General features: G+C 43.8%; 2 protein-coding genes across 4 annotated transcripts in view; one reads left to right on the plus strand and one right to left on the minus strand.

The window, feature by feature from the left end:
• On the plus strand, nt 1–14328 carry TSTD2 (thiosulfate sulfurtransferase like domain containing 2). The gene is made up of 9 exons (XM_059873364.1): nt 1–145; nt 235–557; nt 1425–1533; nt 3174–3299; nt 5152–5257; nt 6560–6678; nt 7289–7447; nt 8355–8493; nt 9856–14328. The coding sequence occupies exons 1-9, from the start codon at nt 44–46 to the stop codon at nt 10113–10115; spliced, it is 1443 nt and encodes a 480-aa protein (XP_059729347.1). The 5' UTR covers nt 1–43; the 3' UTR covers nt 10116–14328.
• The window catches only part of TMOD1 (tropomodulin 1), a 27100-nt gene continuing 23848 nt past the window's right edge, over nt 13122–16373 (minus strand). For all 3 annotated transcript variants that reach the window (XM_059873367.1, XM_059873365.1, XM_059873366.1), the window contains exon 10: nt 13122–14737. In XM_059873367.1, the coding sequence (XP_059729350.1) occupies nt 14673–14737 (65 nt within the window). In that variant the 3' untranslated portion in view covers nt 13122–14672. The remainder of the gene's footprint in view (nt 14738–16373) is intronic.

Consider the following 16373-nt stretch of genomic DNA (forward strand, 5'->3'; position numbering starts at 1 on the left):
AGGAGGAGGAGGAGGAGAGCGGGTGCTTCCTGGCGGAGAGGAGATGGTGCCGGGCGAGGCGGCGCCGCCCGGGCCGGGCTCGCCGCGGGGCAGCTCCGAGGGGGCTGCGGCGGGCAGGAAGCAGCGCGCGGCCGCCCGCAGGAAGGTGGGTCGGGGCCGGGCGCGGGGCCGCGCCGGGCCTGGGCCGGGCAGCGCTGTAACCTCGGTAACGCGGACGCTTGCGATGCGTTCCAGGCCTTTTCCCTGTTCGTCAAAGCCAAGGAGGTGCCGGCCGGTTCGCGGTGTCCCGGCGGCGGAGAGGGCGTGCGGTGGCGGTGCTGCCGGCAGGCGTTCGAGGAGCTGCCCGGCATCCACAGGCACGTGGCTCTGCACCACTCCGGGGACGTGGGGCGGCAGGCGGGACTCGGAGCGGGGCCGGCGGAGGCCGCAGGCAGCCCCGCGGGCGGCCCGGCTCCGGCGGGCAGCGCGGCCCGGCCGAGCGGGCAGTCCTGCAGCAGTCCGGAGATCTCCTGGACGCTCCCGGACATAAGCCACGTCAGCCAGGATGATCTGACAAGGTAAGGGAGCCCCTCGCCGCTCTGAAGCTCCAGGAGTGGGGTATTCGGCTTTACATGACCGTCTGCCAGTAGTACTTCTTATGAGATTCAGTCAAGCGACACTTCTAAGATACAGGAAGAGTCTTCCCGAATATTCTTCTGGATCTTCAGATTCTCTGAATATCCTTTATATTAAGTGTTTGACCCCTTGCCGTTTTTAGTGGTGCATTGAACTATCTGAGCTATATCATCCTGTACTGTTTTAAAGCAGGCCTGTATGGGTCTTGTTTGACAGCTTGGATCTGTAAGGAAGGACCGCAGCAGAGAGGGGCAGAACAGTAGGATATGCTCTGCATGGGTTCCTTTCTGCTGTTCGTTCAGGTTCCTCATGGGCTCATTTAGGTAGAAGAGGGTTCACAGAAACGTTTCTGACTGTGGCAGAGTTTGGCTTGTGCTGCACAAGCAAAATGTGGGGACACACAATCTCTCAAAAAGCTTTGGCTTTTTAAATTTAAACAGCTCAAGTGCCGTTTTGGCAAAGCGAGCATTTAACGTCTCGCTTGTGTGCAAAAAAGTCAGTAATTCGTGTGTTCTGTGTGTGGGGAGAGCATATGGTAGGCCTCTGGCAGTGAGAGTACAAAGTTCACTTTGTAACGAGGCCCGAGAATTAGAAGTGTGGGAGCTTTTTTTGGTTAACATTCCTTCTGTTTGAAATAAATCAAACCCAGTAGTGTTAATCCCTCCAAAGTTTGTTTGAGGGCTTTTTTTATCTACACATCTGCCAAAATAAAATTGTCTTGCTTTTTGAATGGTTACTGCTAATAGTATAATTTTGTTCTTTCTTAACATTCTTTTTCTATTTGCTTACCTTTGCCATGCTGTGGGCAGCCAGGTGGGAGATGTACTTCTCTATTACTGTTACTGTGAGGTGAGGGATCCCGAGAAACTCTGTGCTTGGCAAAAGGCCTTGTGTCAGCATCTACATCTCACTGGCAAGGTAAGTTTTGAAGCAATGGTTCTATTCTGAAGGAAAAACCCCCTCATCTTTATTTAGTACAGGATGATGGGTTATATGGAGAACCAGATGTGTTTTGCACCAGAAAGTGGTAGTCTGTTATGATCCCAATAAGAGAGGCTCAGACTTGGTAAGGTATCTTTTAGAATTCTGTTTAAGAGCTATCACAACAAAGAAAAAAAAATACAGATAATCTTAAATCCCTTTTGATGCAGGGCACCCTGGGTGTGGCATTGAGTGAGCCTCACAGGCAGTACATGGTGCAGACCCTGTCCTTGCAAGGGTTACCCCATTTCCATCAGTTTTACACATGGAAACAGGAAAATGAGTCTTTTTATCACTCCTGCCATCAACCAGAAAGGATATTCACATGAGAGATTCATGATGCATTTTTCTATACAGGCAAGGAGATGAAAGTGGCTTACTCACTGGTGTCAGCAGGGAGCTGCATGCAGGTGTCTCAGCTGGCATTAGCAGGCTGGGTGTGTCCTGTGGCTGAAGGGCACGTGCAGGACGGTGTAGCTGGAGGGATAGCATGTGTCTGGGCCTGCTTCACTCCCTGGTCACCTGTATCCTCCGTCCTCAGTGCACAGTGGACTCCCAGTCAGAGTGGCTACACCAAGCTGTAAACCATACTGTCAGGAATTAGGTGAGAGCAGCCAACACCTTAGGGCACACCACAATGTAGCAGTTCTCTTTCCTGCACAGTCTGTTCTCTTCATTCCTGGCAGGCTAGACCAACGATGTGAGTTGCTTGTGTAGCTGGTCTCTGGATGCTGTGGTAGAAGGTGAATTTTAACCTCACAAAGCTGATGTTCCTAGGTTTTCTGTGGGGAGAAGGAGGGCAGTGTGGAGCAGGAGGCTCCTTTTCTCTGTGACTTGTCTTCCTAAGTAGCTTCTTGCTCTCTGCCAGTGGTGCATCAGCACAGGTCTGGGGGTGAAGTGTCATCATGGATTCACTTATTTTTCTGCTCAGCTGTCTTGCCTGGTAGTTGGTGTTTTGCTCAAGTTTCTTTTCTTTTTTTTTTTTTCCCATCTCATCTTCAAGACAGGTACAGCATTTACCTTCCCAATCAGTTGGTCTTTTCCTTGCTTCTTATATTTAGTCTTTCCTCCTTACCCCTGCCCCCACTTCAGAGCTTTTGTTCATTTGTCAGTGCTGGAGATAAAATGACTCATCCTGAAATTTAATATTAGATACAATGTTATGCATATTCACATTTTCTTTTTTAGCTGTCTGAGTCATACAGCACAAGCCTATTGTTCTTTCTGAGGCAACTTCCAGTGGGAATTCTAATGCTGACTGCAGGATTTGCAGACAGCAATTTCTCTGTTTATACAGCATTTCTCTGTTTATTGAATGGACTTCTCTGACTGTCCTGATGCAATTCTTTTAAAATGGCTGAGAAGTGATGACTGGATTGTTGAGGTTTTTTTTTTCCTGTTCATTGTCTTTATGTTCAACTTCAGTCTAACCATATTTTCCTTCCTTATTCAGTAGTCTCTTTTCTGAACATACTCCTGTGCCTGCCCTTTGTCACCCAGTCATGTTTTGCCAATTTCACTGTGATCTCTTTTGCTGTAACTAAGGCTCAGCCCCAGCTTTTCCTCTTGCCTCCTAGGTACGAGTTGCTTCAGAAGGAATTAATGGGACAGTTGGGGGAAGCAAAGTAGCTACCAGTCTCTACATTAAAGTTATGCTTTCCCAGCCTCTGTTCAAAAACATTTTGTGTCAAGAGGATTTCAAGGTATGAAAAAATAATTTTCACATAGATATTGTTAATGGGGGTACTTTAATTTTCAATAAATAAATAGATTCCTTCTTGACAGTATTACTTCTGCCATGGCAGTTCTGCTCCCCCACCACTTACCTGAGTTGGTGGATCTTAACCACACCAAAAATCTGTGCTAGTTTTTACCAGAATTGGGAGTTTCCATGGGCAGTGTTAGCAGCTGCCACAAGCTATGGGTGCAGCTGCAAAGCCCCCCAGTACAGGTGAGTGAGGGAGTGTACCTAAGCACCACCATTCTGCAACAAGCGTTTACTCCAGACTGAGCAGGCATCACGACACACACCTAGCCCAGCAAAGTGTTTGCACTTTGCTCTTCACCCTGCTGAGACTGGAAGCAGTACTACTGGTTTAGGGTCATGCAGGTTTTGGTGTCCATATAGGTGCACTGTCGGTTCCATGGATTGGGTATCTTCCAGAGAAAACACAGGGACTGTAAAGAGGTTTCTTCCTACTCCACTTAGTGCCTGGCTATGTATGTACTGATTGCTGTCCTCAGATGATGAGGGCAGCAGTAGCTGGTGCACTGTATGGCATTTTGGTAGGCTTTGGCTGCCAACCACTGTAGGTTCTGGTTTCTCTGCAAGGAAGGAAAGCTGCAGCTTTAGCAGCAGCTCTTCTCCACACAGTTTTATTTGTAGGGAGTGCTATTATTTTTTCATAAAAAAGTAGATCAAAGGAGTTAGTGAAACTTGTGAAACTCAAATTCCATGCTGAGCTGCAGTGATGATTCAATCTTAGCTTTAAAAGTGTCTGTTATGCTTGGCTGAATTTCAAGAGGAGTTATGTTAGTTACAGTCATATGTAGATACAAAAAAAAGGGATGGAATTTTTCCCAGACCTTGGCAAAACCTTCAACCTTGCATGATCTCTCTGGGCATCAGTGTTCACGCTTTAGTGGAATAACACTGTTTGCTGTCTCACAGTTCCTCCTGAATGTTGTATGCTCAAGTGAGTGAGGCTTTCAGGTTGCTGTGCCATGAAGACAAGGGATAGAGGAGTGAGAACTGTGCTTGAGGCTATAAACATACCCAGCAGCCACTACAGTTCCTGCAGATTGATTTCTGTAATAGTTGGCACGCTGCTGCACAGGTGCACTTTTCTTTGAGTGTTTATTTACTTGATGATGCCTAGGCCATGTTTGAGGCTCAGCCCTGCAGAAATTCTCACTCCCTGTAGCCTGCAGTGGGGGTGCCTACCAATAAAGGGCATACCAGGACTTCTGAAGGGGAAATCTCTTGCTTGAGTTTGAGGGGAGAGGGAGGTGCCAGCCTCCACTGTTAACAAATTTTGTGCCTGGCTGACTTCCCATACATCTCCGTCACACACATGGACACTGCAGTTCCCATCACACACATCATGACTGGAGGCACAGCTGTGCTTGTGTCCGGTGCCAGAGGGATGAAGAGAACTGCAGGGCCTGCGTGTGGCAACATGATCCATTACTGGAGGGCATTTTTTAATATTCCTGTCAAGATCACCATGTTTTTGTAGGGCCTCAGCTTTCTCACAATAAGTGTCAGTAACATGTTGCTAAGATTTGGTCTACATTCCTGCACTTCCAACCAAATGCTGTCTGTCTCACCTGCAGTCATTGGGCCTAAGACACCTGTCTTCCAGGTCATGTTAGGGGTCCACTGTCTAAACTTCAGAATTTAGAGTGTGGATTTCAGCAGGAAAGACACCTCTTTCCCTCAGCCACAAAGATATTTTCATATTCTAATGATCAGTAGAATTAAAGTGAGTGGGTAATTTTAATTTTGACACCTGGCATACTTTGGTGAATTTTTTTTAATGTTTGGTTTCCTAGAGCAGTGCAGGAGGAGCTCACTGTTTCCCAGACCTTCGAGTTGGAGTATTCAGAGAAATTGTACCTATGGGCATTGATCCAAAGATAGTGTCTTATAAGGAAACTGGTAAGTTTATGTAATTAGATTAAGAAAAAAATAAAGCCTCTCATCCAAGTGAGAGATGAGTGAAGAGTAAAATCCTTCATCAAAAATACTTCCCTTTGCACAATCACCAGCACACAGGAGAAATAGATACAGAAATTGATATCTTACTGTTAGTCAAAAGCTACTGGTGCAGAGAATTTGCCGTCCTAGATTTTGGCAAGCCAAGTGTATAGCTGCCTCAGAAAACTTCAGAATTAACTTCAGGTTTTGTGGGAGAGTTCAGATGATGTGGAGCAGGAGGGACTGCTGACTTGGCTTCACTCGTTTTGGCGCAAAGAGCCATGCTCCTACCTTTTGCACTAAGCAGATCCAAGTTCTTCATGAGCTCCATCTGACTGCATTTGTTTAGTGCTAGCTGTAGCTGCTTAGTGTGGATTACACCTGATAAGGTGTTCCTGGCCGTGGATTTGCTTTAAGGATGCTTAAATAGGTGGTAAGCAGGAGCACAGTAAATAGCAATTAACAGAGCAGCTTTGGGCTGGTTTTTTCCACCAAGAGATTTTGTTGGTGCCGAACTTCTACAGCATCTTTTTGTGGATTTGGAAGAGGATTATTTTTTGTTCCCATTTTTTGGTAGTTTGTGGGCTGTATGTTTGGCTATTTCTTTCCTTTTTTGCCCTTTTTGTAGCATTTTGTGGAGATGGTTCCTATTACTCTGGCAGGTTGCTTGCAGGGGTAATTTTTAATAAACTAAAGGATTTTGCTGGTTGAGCTTTTTAGTTTTTCAGTAGATTAAAAGTCCTAAGCCCTGAAAATTGAGAAACTCTATGTACATTGAAGTTGTACTGAAAGTAATACATGTTTATGGGAATTTTCTATTGTTATCAAGAAGAGTTTATTAAAAAAATTGTATTTCTGCACCTCCAAGTGTAATGACATATGAGCAAAGAGGAGTGGCACATGTTATTCCCTCTTCTACAGCTGTAAAGAGTAGCCAGGGGAATGCAACAGAAGATCACAGAGATAAGTAGCTGTCTGCTGCTTCTTCCGTTGTATGGAAGAGTGTTGTGTTTTCTTTCATTTGCCAATAGAAAACCAAAAATGGATAAACTTGGCTGATTGATTTGGGAAGGAAAGTCTGTTAATAATCACAAAAAAGTTTTGTTTGGAAGTCTGAGGAGAATCTGGATCAGTGATCTCATTTGTGACATTGTTTCATAGTTCTGCTTCTCACTTGTCTTCCCCCCCCCGGCCCCTTTTTTCTCTCTCTCTCTTTTTTTTTTTTTTTTGTTTGTTTGTTTGTTTTGTTTTGTTTTGTTAAAGGAATCCATTTATCCCCTCAGGAATTTCATAGAGAAGTAGAACAGTATTTGTCTCAGGCTACTCAAGGACAAAGCGAAACCATCTTGCTGGACTGTAGGAACTTCTATGAAAGTAAAATAGTAAGTGCTGCTTGCCTGCTTCTTTACAGGTGCAGGGGTGAAATATTTACTATTGTGAGTACAGCATTAGAAGAGATTACATACTCCAGCTGGACTGTAAATGTGTACAGAGTGCAGTTTAGTAATGAATATTAGATACAAGCAGTAGAGGACCTGCCCAGAAACTAAGGATGGAGCATACCTGGCCAGTGCTTATACAGTGTGGGGCAGAAAGAAAACAAAGAGGTCCATACAACATGAGCATGAATGTTTGAAGTTGTATAATTTGTAGGGATGGTTTTTAGCAATTTTTGTCTTGTCCCATCTGTCAAAAAGAAAGGGGCATCCTGCTGTCACAGCCACCACCCCTCACGCACTGTTGTGGTTTGTCCTCTCTCTGACAGTTCGGCTTAGCTTTCTCTTTCGATGAGGAGACTTGCTGTGTCCAGAATCCTCCTACAGATTTTAACATAAGTTTTGATGCATTAATGCAGCTGAGGAGCTGCCTAAAGCAGCTGCAGTGAGCTGAATATTCCAGCCCAAAGGTTTGTTACTTCCTCTGGTTTGAAGCACAGACCTTATCAGTAACAGTGCTTGTAATCAGTTGCATGGCCATCTGTTGTAATTGCAGGGGCATTTCCAGGGCTGTCTGGCTCCAGATATCAGGAAGTTCAGCTATTTTCCAAGCTACGTAGATGAAAACCTGGAGCTTTTTAAAGACAAGCGTGTCCTAATGTACTGCACAGGAGGGATTCGTTGTGAAAGAGGCTCTGCTTACCTCAGGAGCAAGGTAAGATGTCATTCTGAGGGCACAAGTGTCGGGGAGTTGAGGCTGCTTTAAGAGCTCCTGTCTTTTGTCTTGCTGGAGAATTCTTACTGTGCACAAACTGCAGAATGCACAGGTGGGGAGATAAATGCCTCTGACATGTGCTTGCCTCACGCTGTCAGTCAAGCACCTGGATAGTTGCGTGTGACTCAGTATGACATGTGTGGACTAGTGTCACAGCAGTGAAAATAATTACATAACCCATTTTCTGAGAAGAGATATTTTATTTGTAGGACTGTTTTAGGAGGGCTTGAAAATACTCTGCAGTGTTTCCACAGACTGTCTAGGTTATGCTCTGTGGTCATTACTGCACAGCTTGAGCATCTCACAGTGGTGAAATTCCCAGAACTAAATCCAGCACAGTGCATTGTTCTAATTGTGTTCTAAAATTTCCATCCCACTCTTCTCCTGGATCCTTCTCTCAAGGATCAAGTGAACAAAATAAAAAGGTTCTCCAGAGATTTAAACCTTGGGGTTCTTTTTTCCGCTGCATCAATGTGAACCCTGCAAAATTCTGCTTCTACTGTTAACTAGATGAATACTGAATAACAAGCAGCAGTTCATGGAGATTCAAAAGCATTTGATCTGTGATACAGCAGACCTTCCTCAAGTGAGGAGGTTACCAGCTTCTTTTGAGTGTAGCATTAAATGAAGAGTTGGGTTCGTTCCAACAAGCCAGCATTGTGGAGCCACCCAGAGCTCCCTGGTGGCACTGCCTAGAGCTGTGGCTGCACATGGTGCCATCTGATGGTCACTGAGAGGCTGCTGCTTTTCACTGACCTCTGGCATTTACAGCATTTGCTTTGGGAACTCTGGCACACCACCACTGCTGTGGTCTCCTTCAGTTTTTCTGCTAATATGCTTTAAACAGGCAGTGTGCAGAGAGGTTTACCAGCTAAAAGGTGGAATTCACAAGTACCTAGAAGAGTTTCCAGATGGATTCTACAGGGGGAAGCTGTTTGTATTTGATGATCGTTACGCCATTTGTTCCAATGAAGATATCATCTCAGGTAGGACTAGATAATGTAAGTGCAGAAGGCTGGGAAGCTATTGCAATCATTTCCAGAGGTGTGCAGGATAGGGACAGGCAAGCTGGCCTGTGTAGTTCTTCCTCATACTTGGTTTGATCTCGTGGTGCTGTCACTTCCTGCAATGACTATCATCACTATATGTAAACATGTATGTGTGCTTTACATGTCCTTTAACATGTAAAACAGAAATGAGAGGGAAAGGGGTTACTAACAAGAGTTCACTAAAACTGGAGCAGTAGAAGGAAGTATCCCCTGCAGAACAGCTCTGTTATGAGCCATCTGCGCCTATGCAGACATATGTCCAGCACTACAGCTGTTGTTACCACCTGGTTGCCCACAGTGCTGAGTAGACTGTAGTTGGCCAAGTGACCAAAGTCTGAAATAGTTCTCTTGCTATCAGCAGTCCTCTGCTCCAGCAGTCTCACAGAAAATCAACAAAGACTTCCAGGTATTGGGAGAGTAGTGGCACTGTGCTCTACAGCAATATATTATTTTCATGTTTAAAAAATTCTATATCCCATGGAATTTCAGTGGCCTCTAGTCAATGTTGTTGAAAACATTGCCTGATCTTCTGGCTGGGATTGCTCTTCAATTACTGCAAATTAAGTAATCTCTTTATTTTGCTATCAGTTGCCAGATACAAGTAGCTGGAATTTGGCTCCAGCCCTTATTTTTTAAGGAAGCAGTGCTGTTTTTATTCTGAGTTGGTAACTTTTCAAGAATAACCTCCCATTCCTCCTCTGCATTTACTCTATACATCTTGAAGGGGCCTAACTTGGTATGGACACTGAACATACTCTGGATACATCACAGCCATCCCTACGGAAGTTTCAAGGGGAAGTGCTGTGATATGCACCTTCTTGGTATAGCTAAAACTGGGCTGTAGCTTTCAATTAAAGAGTTAAAACCCATAATGTTCTGGAAGGACTCTACCAGGACTGCAAATGGCATCCTGTCTGCACAAGCCATTGTTTGTAGATGGAGGTACGTTCCATGGCATCCCCTTCCTCAGCAGGTGACATTCCTGCATACTGGCTTAGTTGCTACCTGCATGTCTTCTCTTGTCAGTAAGAATCTCTGTATCTGTCTATTCAGAACTAGAGAAAGCACTAGTGAGCTACTCTCCTCTTTTCCAGAGGGAAAACTGTGTTAAATATGTCAAAAAAGATATTCTAAAATGAACTGGATTCTAGAAGATCAAGCTAAACAGGAATTAAAAACCTGCAAGACAATAGCCACTTAAATGAGAGCTGGCAGCCCCATGGTGCCTTGGCAAACCCTCTGCAAGGGAGCAGCCAGAGCAGTATGGGTGTTAACTTTTTCTTTTCCTCCTCCCTCCAGCATGCAGATACTGTGGGGTGCTGTGGGACCAATATAAACTTTGTTCCAGTCAGCACTGCCGGCAGCTTGTCCTGACATGTCCAAGTTGTTACAACAAAGGTCTTACAGCTTGCTGTCCTGTTTGTCAAGAGAAGGAGCTCAAGGTGACTTCAAGGGCTTCAGGACAGATACTTAAGGAGGAATGTGAATGTACAAGGAGACGGCCAAGGGTACCCATTGAACATGTCTCACCAAGGATGCTGGACACAGGAAAAGATTAAGCTGTTTCATTGGTTAATCTGGCATGTGCTCATGTAAAGGGCTTCTGTAACCAGATCTCTATCCGTTAACCAGTTAGGCTTGGAAATTATGAAAATATGTCAGCTTGGGAAGTCTTGTTCATATGCTGCCTTTAAACATAGAATATGCCCTGAAAACCATCCATTACTTGCCTGTAAATTACCAGAGTGCCCAATTCATCACCAGCACTACAGGATTCCTTTCTCTGGGTACAGTCTTGTAGTGTGGCCTTTACCATGGGGATTTTGGAGCAGAGTATCTGCAATGTGACAGAGCTGCTCACAGTTCAAAAGAAACTGAAGGAATTTAAGAACAATTCCATTTTTTTCTTCCTGCATGGAGATCAACCTGTCTGACCTCTCCAAGGATCATGCATTTGCTTCAGTAGCTTGTAGTAAGGTGTGCAAACAGATTTATCAATTTGGTGTGGGTATGTGACCAGATTAAGATCCTGAAGATGTAGTCCACATGCGTTGCCATTGACCTGCATCTCTTGCTTTATAGTAGTGAGAAGGAAGGTGATGTTACCTGAAATTACTAGCTTAACTCCTGTAAAACTGGCTGAAGGCAGCATAAGGAGCTGGAGCAAAGGCCCAGAGACACTGTTTGCCTAGCCATACTTGTGTGACCTGTAGGATGAACAGCAAACCCAATCTTCTTTCCAGTGCTCAGTCTCCCTGGAAACTGTTTTTTCCCCTCAGCTTGTCAGTGTATGAAATAGGCAGGGCTCAGCTCTGCTTGCACTAAAAAAACCTAACAGCTTGAAGCATGTTGAAACAAGCACACAAAGAGGGGAGCACAGAGACTGTCAAAATACCAGCATCATGGCACTGGAAGTGATGCCTGTGTGCATAAATGTCAGCAACAGCTGTGAGGAGACTGCAAGATCCTTTATCCAGGTTAAATAATACAAGTTCTGGGAAGAATTTGTGCTTTTTAAACATGAGTTGAGTTTTTTAAAAGCTGCAAGATGTTTATGCAATTTCCAGCACTTGTTAGTGGAGAAATTGTCTTTGAAGGGACCTACAGCAGATGAGCTTGAAATACTGCTCTATGTGCTGTATTGTGTGCCTGATGCTGTAGAATGTACAGAAAGGATTTATTAATAGCATGGAAGATGTGTCTTGACTGAAAAATGTCTTTGAAATTTACTGTCATTCTGGGAACTAAACAATAAGTCATTAGGACATCAAAGTCATTAGGTTTGGGGTTTTTTATTTCAAATGCTTTTAAAAGCTAGAAGATAGTTTCTTAGGTTTCTGCAGTTGCTTAATGACAGGGATATGTTATTTTCATAGAGATTGTACCTTTCTCCCATGGTGCTATTAATTCAGCAAGGCTTCATTGTTGGCTTGACTAGCAAATTAAATACATGGGCATTGATTCCATTAAAGCCGTGACAAGCATTTCTTCTTGCTTCCAGTATTGCTACCATGAAATCAACGGTTCACCAGCTGTCCTCACAACAATTCCATTAACGAGGCAGAACCCTGGAGCTTAAGCGTATATCCTTTGGGAATCTTTCTAGGATAGTATTTAATATTAAATCTGTGAACAACCCATCCTTGAGAAGGAATTAGAAAATTCCCATCAGTAGACACCTTCAGCAGGAGTCTGAGCAGTGCCAGTGTCTCCCTGGCTTCCCGGTCACTGCTGGCTGGTTAACTTCTGTGGTTTTGAGGACTGGAGTATTTGTGAAGAAACATGCAAGCTGAACTTGCAGGTCTGGTCTAAAGCACTGAGGGGGAGTGCCCCGTCATCTTCTTGTGTTAGGCTAAAAAGAACACAACTTTGTAATTCAGTCCATCAGCAGGTCTGGAACACTGTAATCAATTTGTAATGCTATTTCTGTATCACTTACCAGTACAGGATGGCAACAACTTTATTTTATATGTAAATTTCCGGAGCATCTATGATAAATAACCTTTAGTGCTTCCATTATAATTTTTAAAGTACTGCACAAATACACTTCCCATGCTATGTTGGAGGTGCTTAATTCTGCAGAGATAAACACTGAAACTAGCTAGTCTGCCACATGGTAGACCTGGCTACAAGGTACAATTATGAGAGCTCCTCCCAGCTGGAGATTCTACCTCAAAGGCAGAGGGGAGCCATGAGGCCTCTCCTGGTCCTTGCTGCACTAAGATGAGGGAGGAGAAGGATTTGAGATGTACAGATGGAGTCCCAAAAAGCCATGTTGTCTCTGCTGCAGGGAGCAGAGGAGGGGATAAGAGACCATTTTAGCCTGCTTCTTGCAAGTTAGCCCATAAGGCTAACTCTGTCCTGTTTGCTGGGTTTGTTTTGTCAGATTAATACACAAAAGGACTTGCCATGTGAAAAGCTATGTGGTGGCATCCAGGCCTCTCAGTGCTAACACCTGAGAGAAGGCACACGTGCTCCAGGAGAGGGAAGAGATTTCAGCAGAATTGGCTGTGACTGCCAGATGCTGCAGTCACCAGATGGCTTTTCCTCCCTTTTCCCAGGGAGCTGCTGGGCCAGATTTGCAAACAGGGATACATTTGCTCCTAAGTATCACCATTTTGTAGCTCCATTGCTGCACAGCTTACAGCCTTTCACCACGCAGCCTGATGCCTCAGCTGTCAGATGCATCCTGCAGCAAAACAGCTCTGTGAGGATCAGCCAAGGAACCTGGGATGATTCTGACAGCTTAATGTACCTTTGGGCTGCAAGGTTAATGTGGATGCTGCTACAGTGGACAAAGTTCTTAGCTTTTTTTTGTTAAGGGCTGTAGTAGTATCCATGTGGTAGTGCTCCCTGGTCTGCAGATGAATCTCCTTGCATGTCTGTGCTTCTTGGTACCACCAAGGCTTTCCAGGATAAGATTAATTTATGTTCTGAAACCAAGGGAAGAGCTGAGCTTGTGTCATGCAAATCCGAGTAAATGGCTCTGCTAAAAGTGTGTGGCTCTAATTTGATGATTCAGTTGGTCATTTCCAAGTCTTCACAGTGCACATAGAAGAAAGTACTTTTTTAAGTCTACCAGTTTTTTTCATTTTAATATGTTTTCAAGTATTTTTATTCGACATTCATTTTCTGATACAGAACTTGCACAGTGAGGAAACAAGCTATGGTGAAGTATTTTATATGACACCACGGGCACATTTATTAGGATTTGGAGAGCAACAAGTGTGTTTCCCACATTGCTGAATAGTGTTCTTCTGCTTCGCTGGTCAGAGCTAAATCATCAGCGGTGTTTGTGCACAAGCTCTGGAGAAATCTCTGGGACTTTTGCCAGAATGTATGTAAATGGCTAAAAAACCTCCCTCTCTAACAGACATTTAAAGGCAGATTTTTAGTAAGAGAGAACATTTTCTAGGATGTGTCATCTGCCCAAGATTAAGGTTTCAGTACAGCAGTGCTTCTTCCATGGAGTCTTCTTACTGAACAGGATCCCACCCACATTAACAGTAGGAGTTTTGGATGTGCTGGGTCCAGTCTCCTGCAGGTCTGGGGGATCCACAAGCCTGTGGGCAATTCCTCCCAGGCTGAATGATGAGTGTACACTGACAAAAAGCTGTGAGATCATATGTAGTGTAAGTTCAGATTTGGGGTATTTCACTTCACAGCCTTTTTAGGGCACAACATTTATTCTTGCATTTATGTGGACATAAGGGACAGCAGTAAGAGAAATAATTCCTAGCAGAACAAAATTAGTTAATGGACATGGTCATCTAGACAAAACAGCAAAGGGAGAGAATTTGACCTGTCTGCAGTGAACAACTGGACAAACGCTTTTAACGCTAGGAAACTGAAAAGAGTGAGGAGTAGAAGAGAGGGTTCTCATTTGCTGATTAGTTTGGCCATCTCTGGGGGGTTAGGGTTTGCATCACACCTCTGAGAATGACTGTTTTCTTCACACGTGCATGGGATTGAAGGATATTCACCCATCTAAACCACTTGATTTTTGAGACTCTGTTTTATATTTGGTGGCCTTAAATTCCATTTGATTGGGGGTGGAGATCAGTTTTTTAATAAGAAACACCGGGATGCATTTGACACAGCATCTCAAATGATTCAGCAAATGTTGGCAAAAAACTGTAACTCATAATTCTTGAAATTAGCCATGTCTCCAGATGTTAGAAGTGCTTGTTAAACTAGTTATTCCTCTGTAGTTACTTGAGATCAACTTTGAAAAATAAAATAAAATAAAGTATTTTTTTAATACTTCTATAATTTGTGTGAAACAATTTTATCTTTCATTCATGCATACCACATCCTAACTATGAAACACCGTGCAGGAATTTTATAGAAAAATTAATCCCCTTTAACACTGGATTGTACTCTAAACTGAGGTTGCATAAAATTGACAAGTTGGCTTGAATAGTTTCCAACTCTACAGAAAACATCAACAGTCCTACTGGATAAAATTTTCATAAAAACTACAGCCACTATTTCGTTTCAACTGTTAGTGCATAAAACAGAACAGAGGCACCACAAATACTCTGTCAAGGCACTTATTGCCTTTAGATTTCCACAGTGTAGCAGAGATCACTGGGAATGACCTCCATAGCCAGGAACTACACTCCAGTTCTGCACTTGGGAAAAATAGGCCCATTCACTTCTGCAAGTCTTCTCTTCCTCACTGAAAAAGAAGAGAAAGAGGAGTCAGTCATGGCAACGGGATAATGTGAATGGCAGGCTTGCCTTATCAGCCGTAGAAAGGAGCTGAAAGATGTACTTTCTGCTAGGAAAGAAACAGGATAGCATCACCTTCTGAATTCCTGCCTTAAGCAGCAGGCACAGCCTTACACAGTAAAATCAAGGAAGATGAGGTTTTTCTCCCTCTGCATTTTTAATGCTAGCAGCTACTTTCAGCCTTACCTCCCTTATTTTGTAGTTAATTATATTTCACAGTTTGTCTTTGTAATTGGACTTCAGCCAGTTCATCATCTGACTGATGGAAAGACAGCAGGAAACAGATGTCACAGTTTTTCCTTTGCTGGTTTTTCAAATTAAAAATCTGCCTTTGCAATTAAAAAAAATCTCTTCTTATCCTAAGCCATTGGGCTCCAGTCCTCTGATCATGGTTAACATAGCCAAAACAGTCTCATATCTAGTCTTAAAAGTTGATTAAAACTCTTGACACCTACATTTGTGACTTTCCAAGAAAGGTGTGGAAAAGAAAACAACCCAGGACATAAAGAGGATGCAGAAGTTAGCTGATGAAGATGAACATAAATCCTTCAAGTTGGTTCACAGAGAGCATCTTGGGGAACAGAAGGTATGGGACCAACACCATTTTCTGGTAGCATCACTTGATAGGCAAGAACAACTAGAGTGGAGCACAAGCAGAGAGCTATTGCTGACAGGGAGGGAAATAAAGGGTTTTTTTACTTATACATTGTCCAGGTGTACAGCTGAGATGCTACTGCCAGAGACCATCAGACCGATGAATATGAGCTGCAAACAAGAACCAAATCAGACAAAAAATGCAGATCTTAGTGGCCAAGGAGGCAAAATACATGAGTCTTACATGGAAGGCAAGTTGTGAATTCGTCCTCTTAACAGCAGGAACAATCAAAATACTAGATTGTAAATCTTCGAGCTGATTGCTTTGCATGCCAGGTGCTGCAGAGTCATTAAAAATCATGCTCTATTCCAAAGGACAGAAAATAGCAAGCCTGTCCCAGTGCAGTGCTTGAGTGACCAGGTACTGAGTATTTTGTGTGATCCTTCAAGAACTGGCACATAGCTTGGCTGTGCTTCCTAGGAGCAGAGTACCAGCTGAAGCAAGATGGATTTTTCCCATTTGTTTTCAAAACACAACAAATTTATCATCTGCCTGATATGACAGCTGCTGTGTACAGTATGGTGGGTTTGTTAGCTGCATTCAGCACTGCTCTGCTGGCCCGGTTTCCAGTGCTCTACAGCAGCTTGTAGCCAAGCAGTGGAGAGGCTCTGCCACGTGCTTTGGCTGAAATGGCAGTTTGCAGACTTGCCCACATTTTGCTTCACAAGCACGTCTAATCACTTCATTGAGGGTATACAGATAACTCAAAGCAATGTGGCTTCCCACATATCCCTAGAAGCAGTTCCAGTTTGTTTTGCTGAGGGGGATGGGCCAAATCTTAACTGCTGTCAAAGTTCAACTCTACTATTTTTCATCTCCTTGTTAAAGTGGGAATGAAGCTGGAGGAAGACAAGCAGTTGGCAGGAATCACAAATGCTAGAAGCTCATAGCCCATGTGCCACATGCTGTATCACAAGCTCTACTGAAC

The sequence above is a fragment of the Haemorhous mexicanus genome, chromosome Z (assembly GCF_027477595.1).
Source record: "Haemorhous mexicanus isolate bHaeMex1 chromosome Z, bHaeMex1.pri, whole genome shotgun sequence".
NCBI lineage: Eukaryota > Metazoa > Chordata > Aves > Passeriformes > Fringillidae > Haemorhous > Haemorhous mexicanus.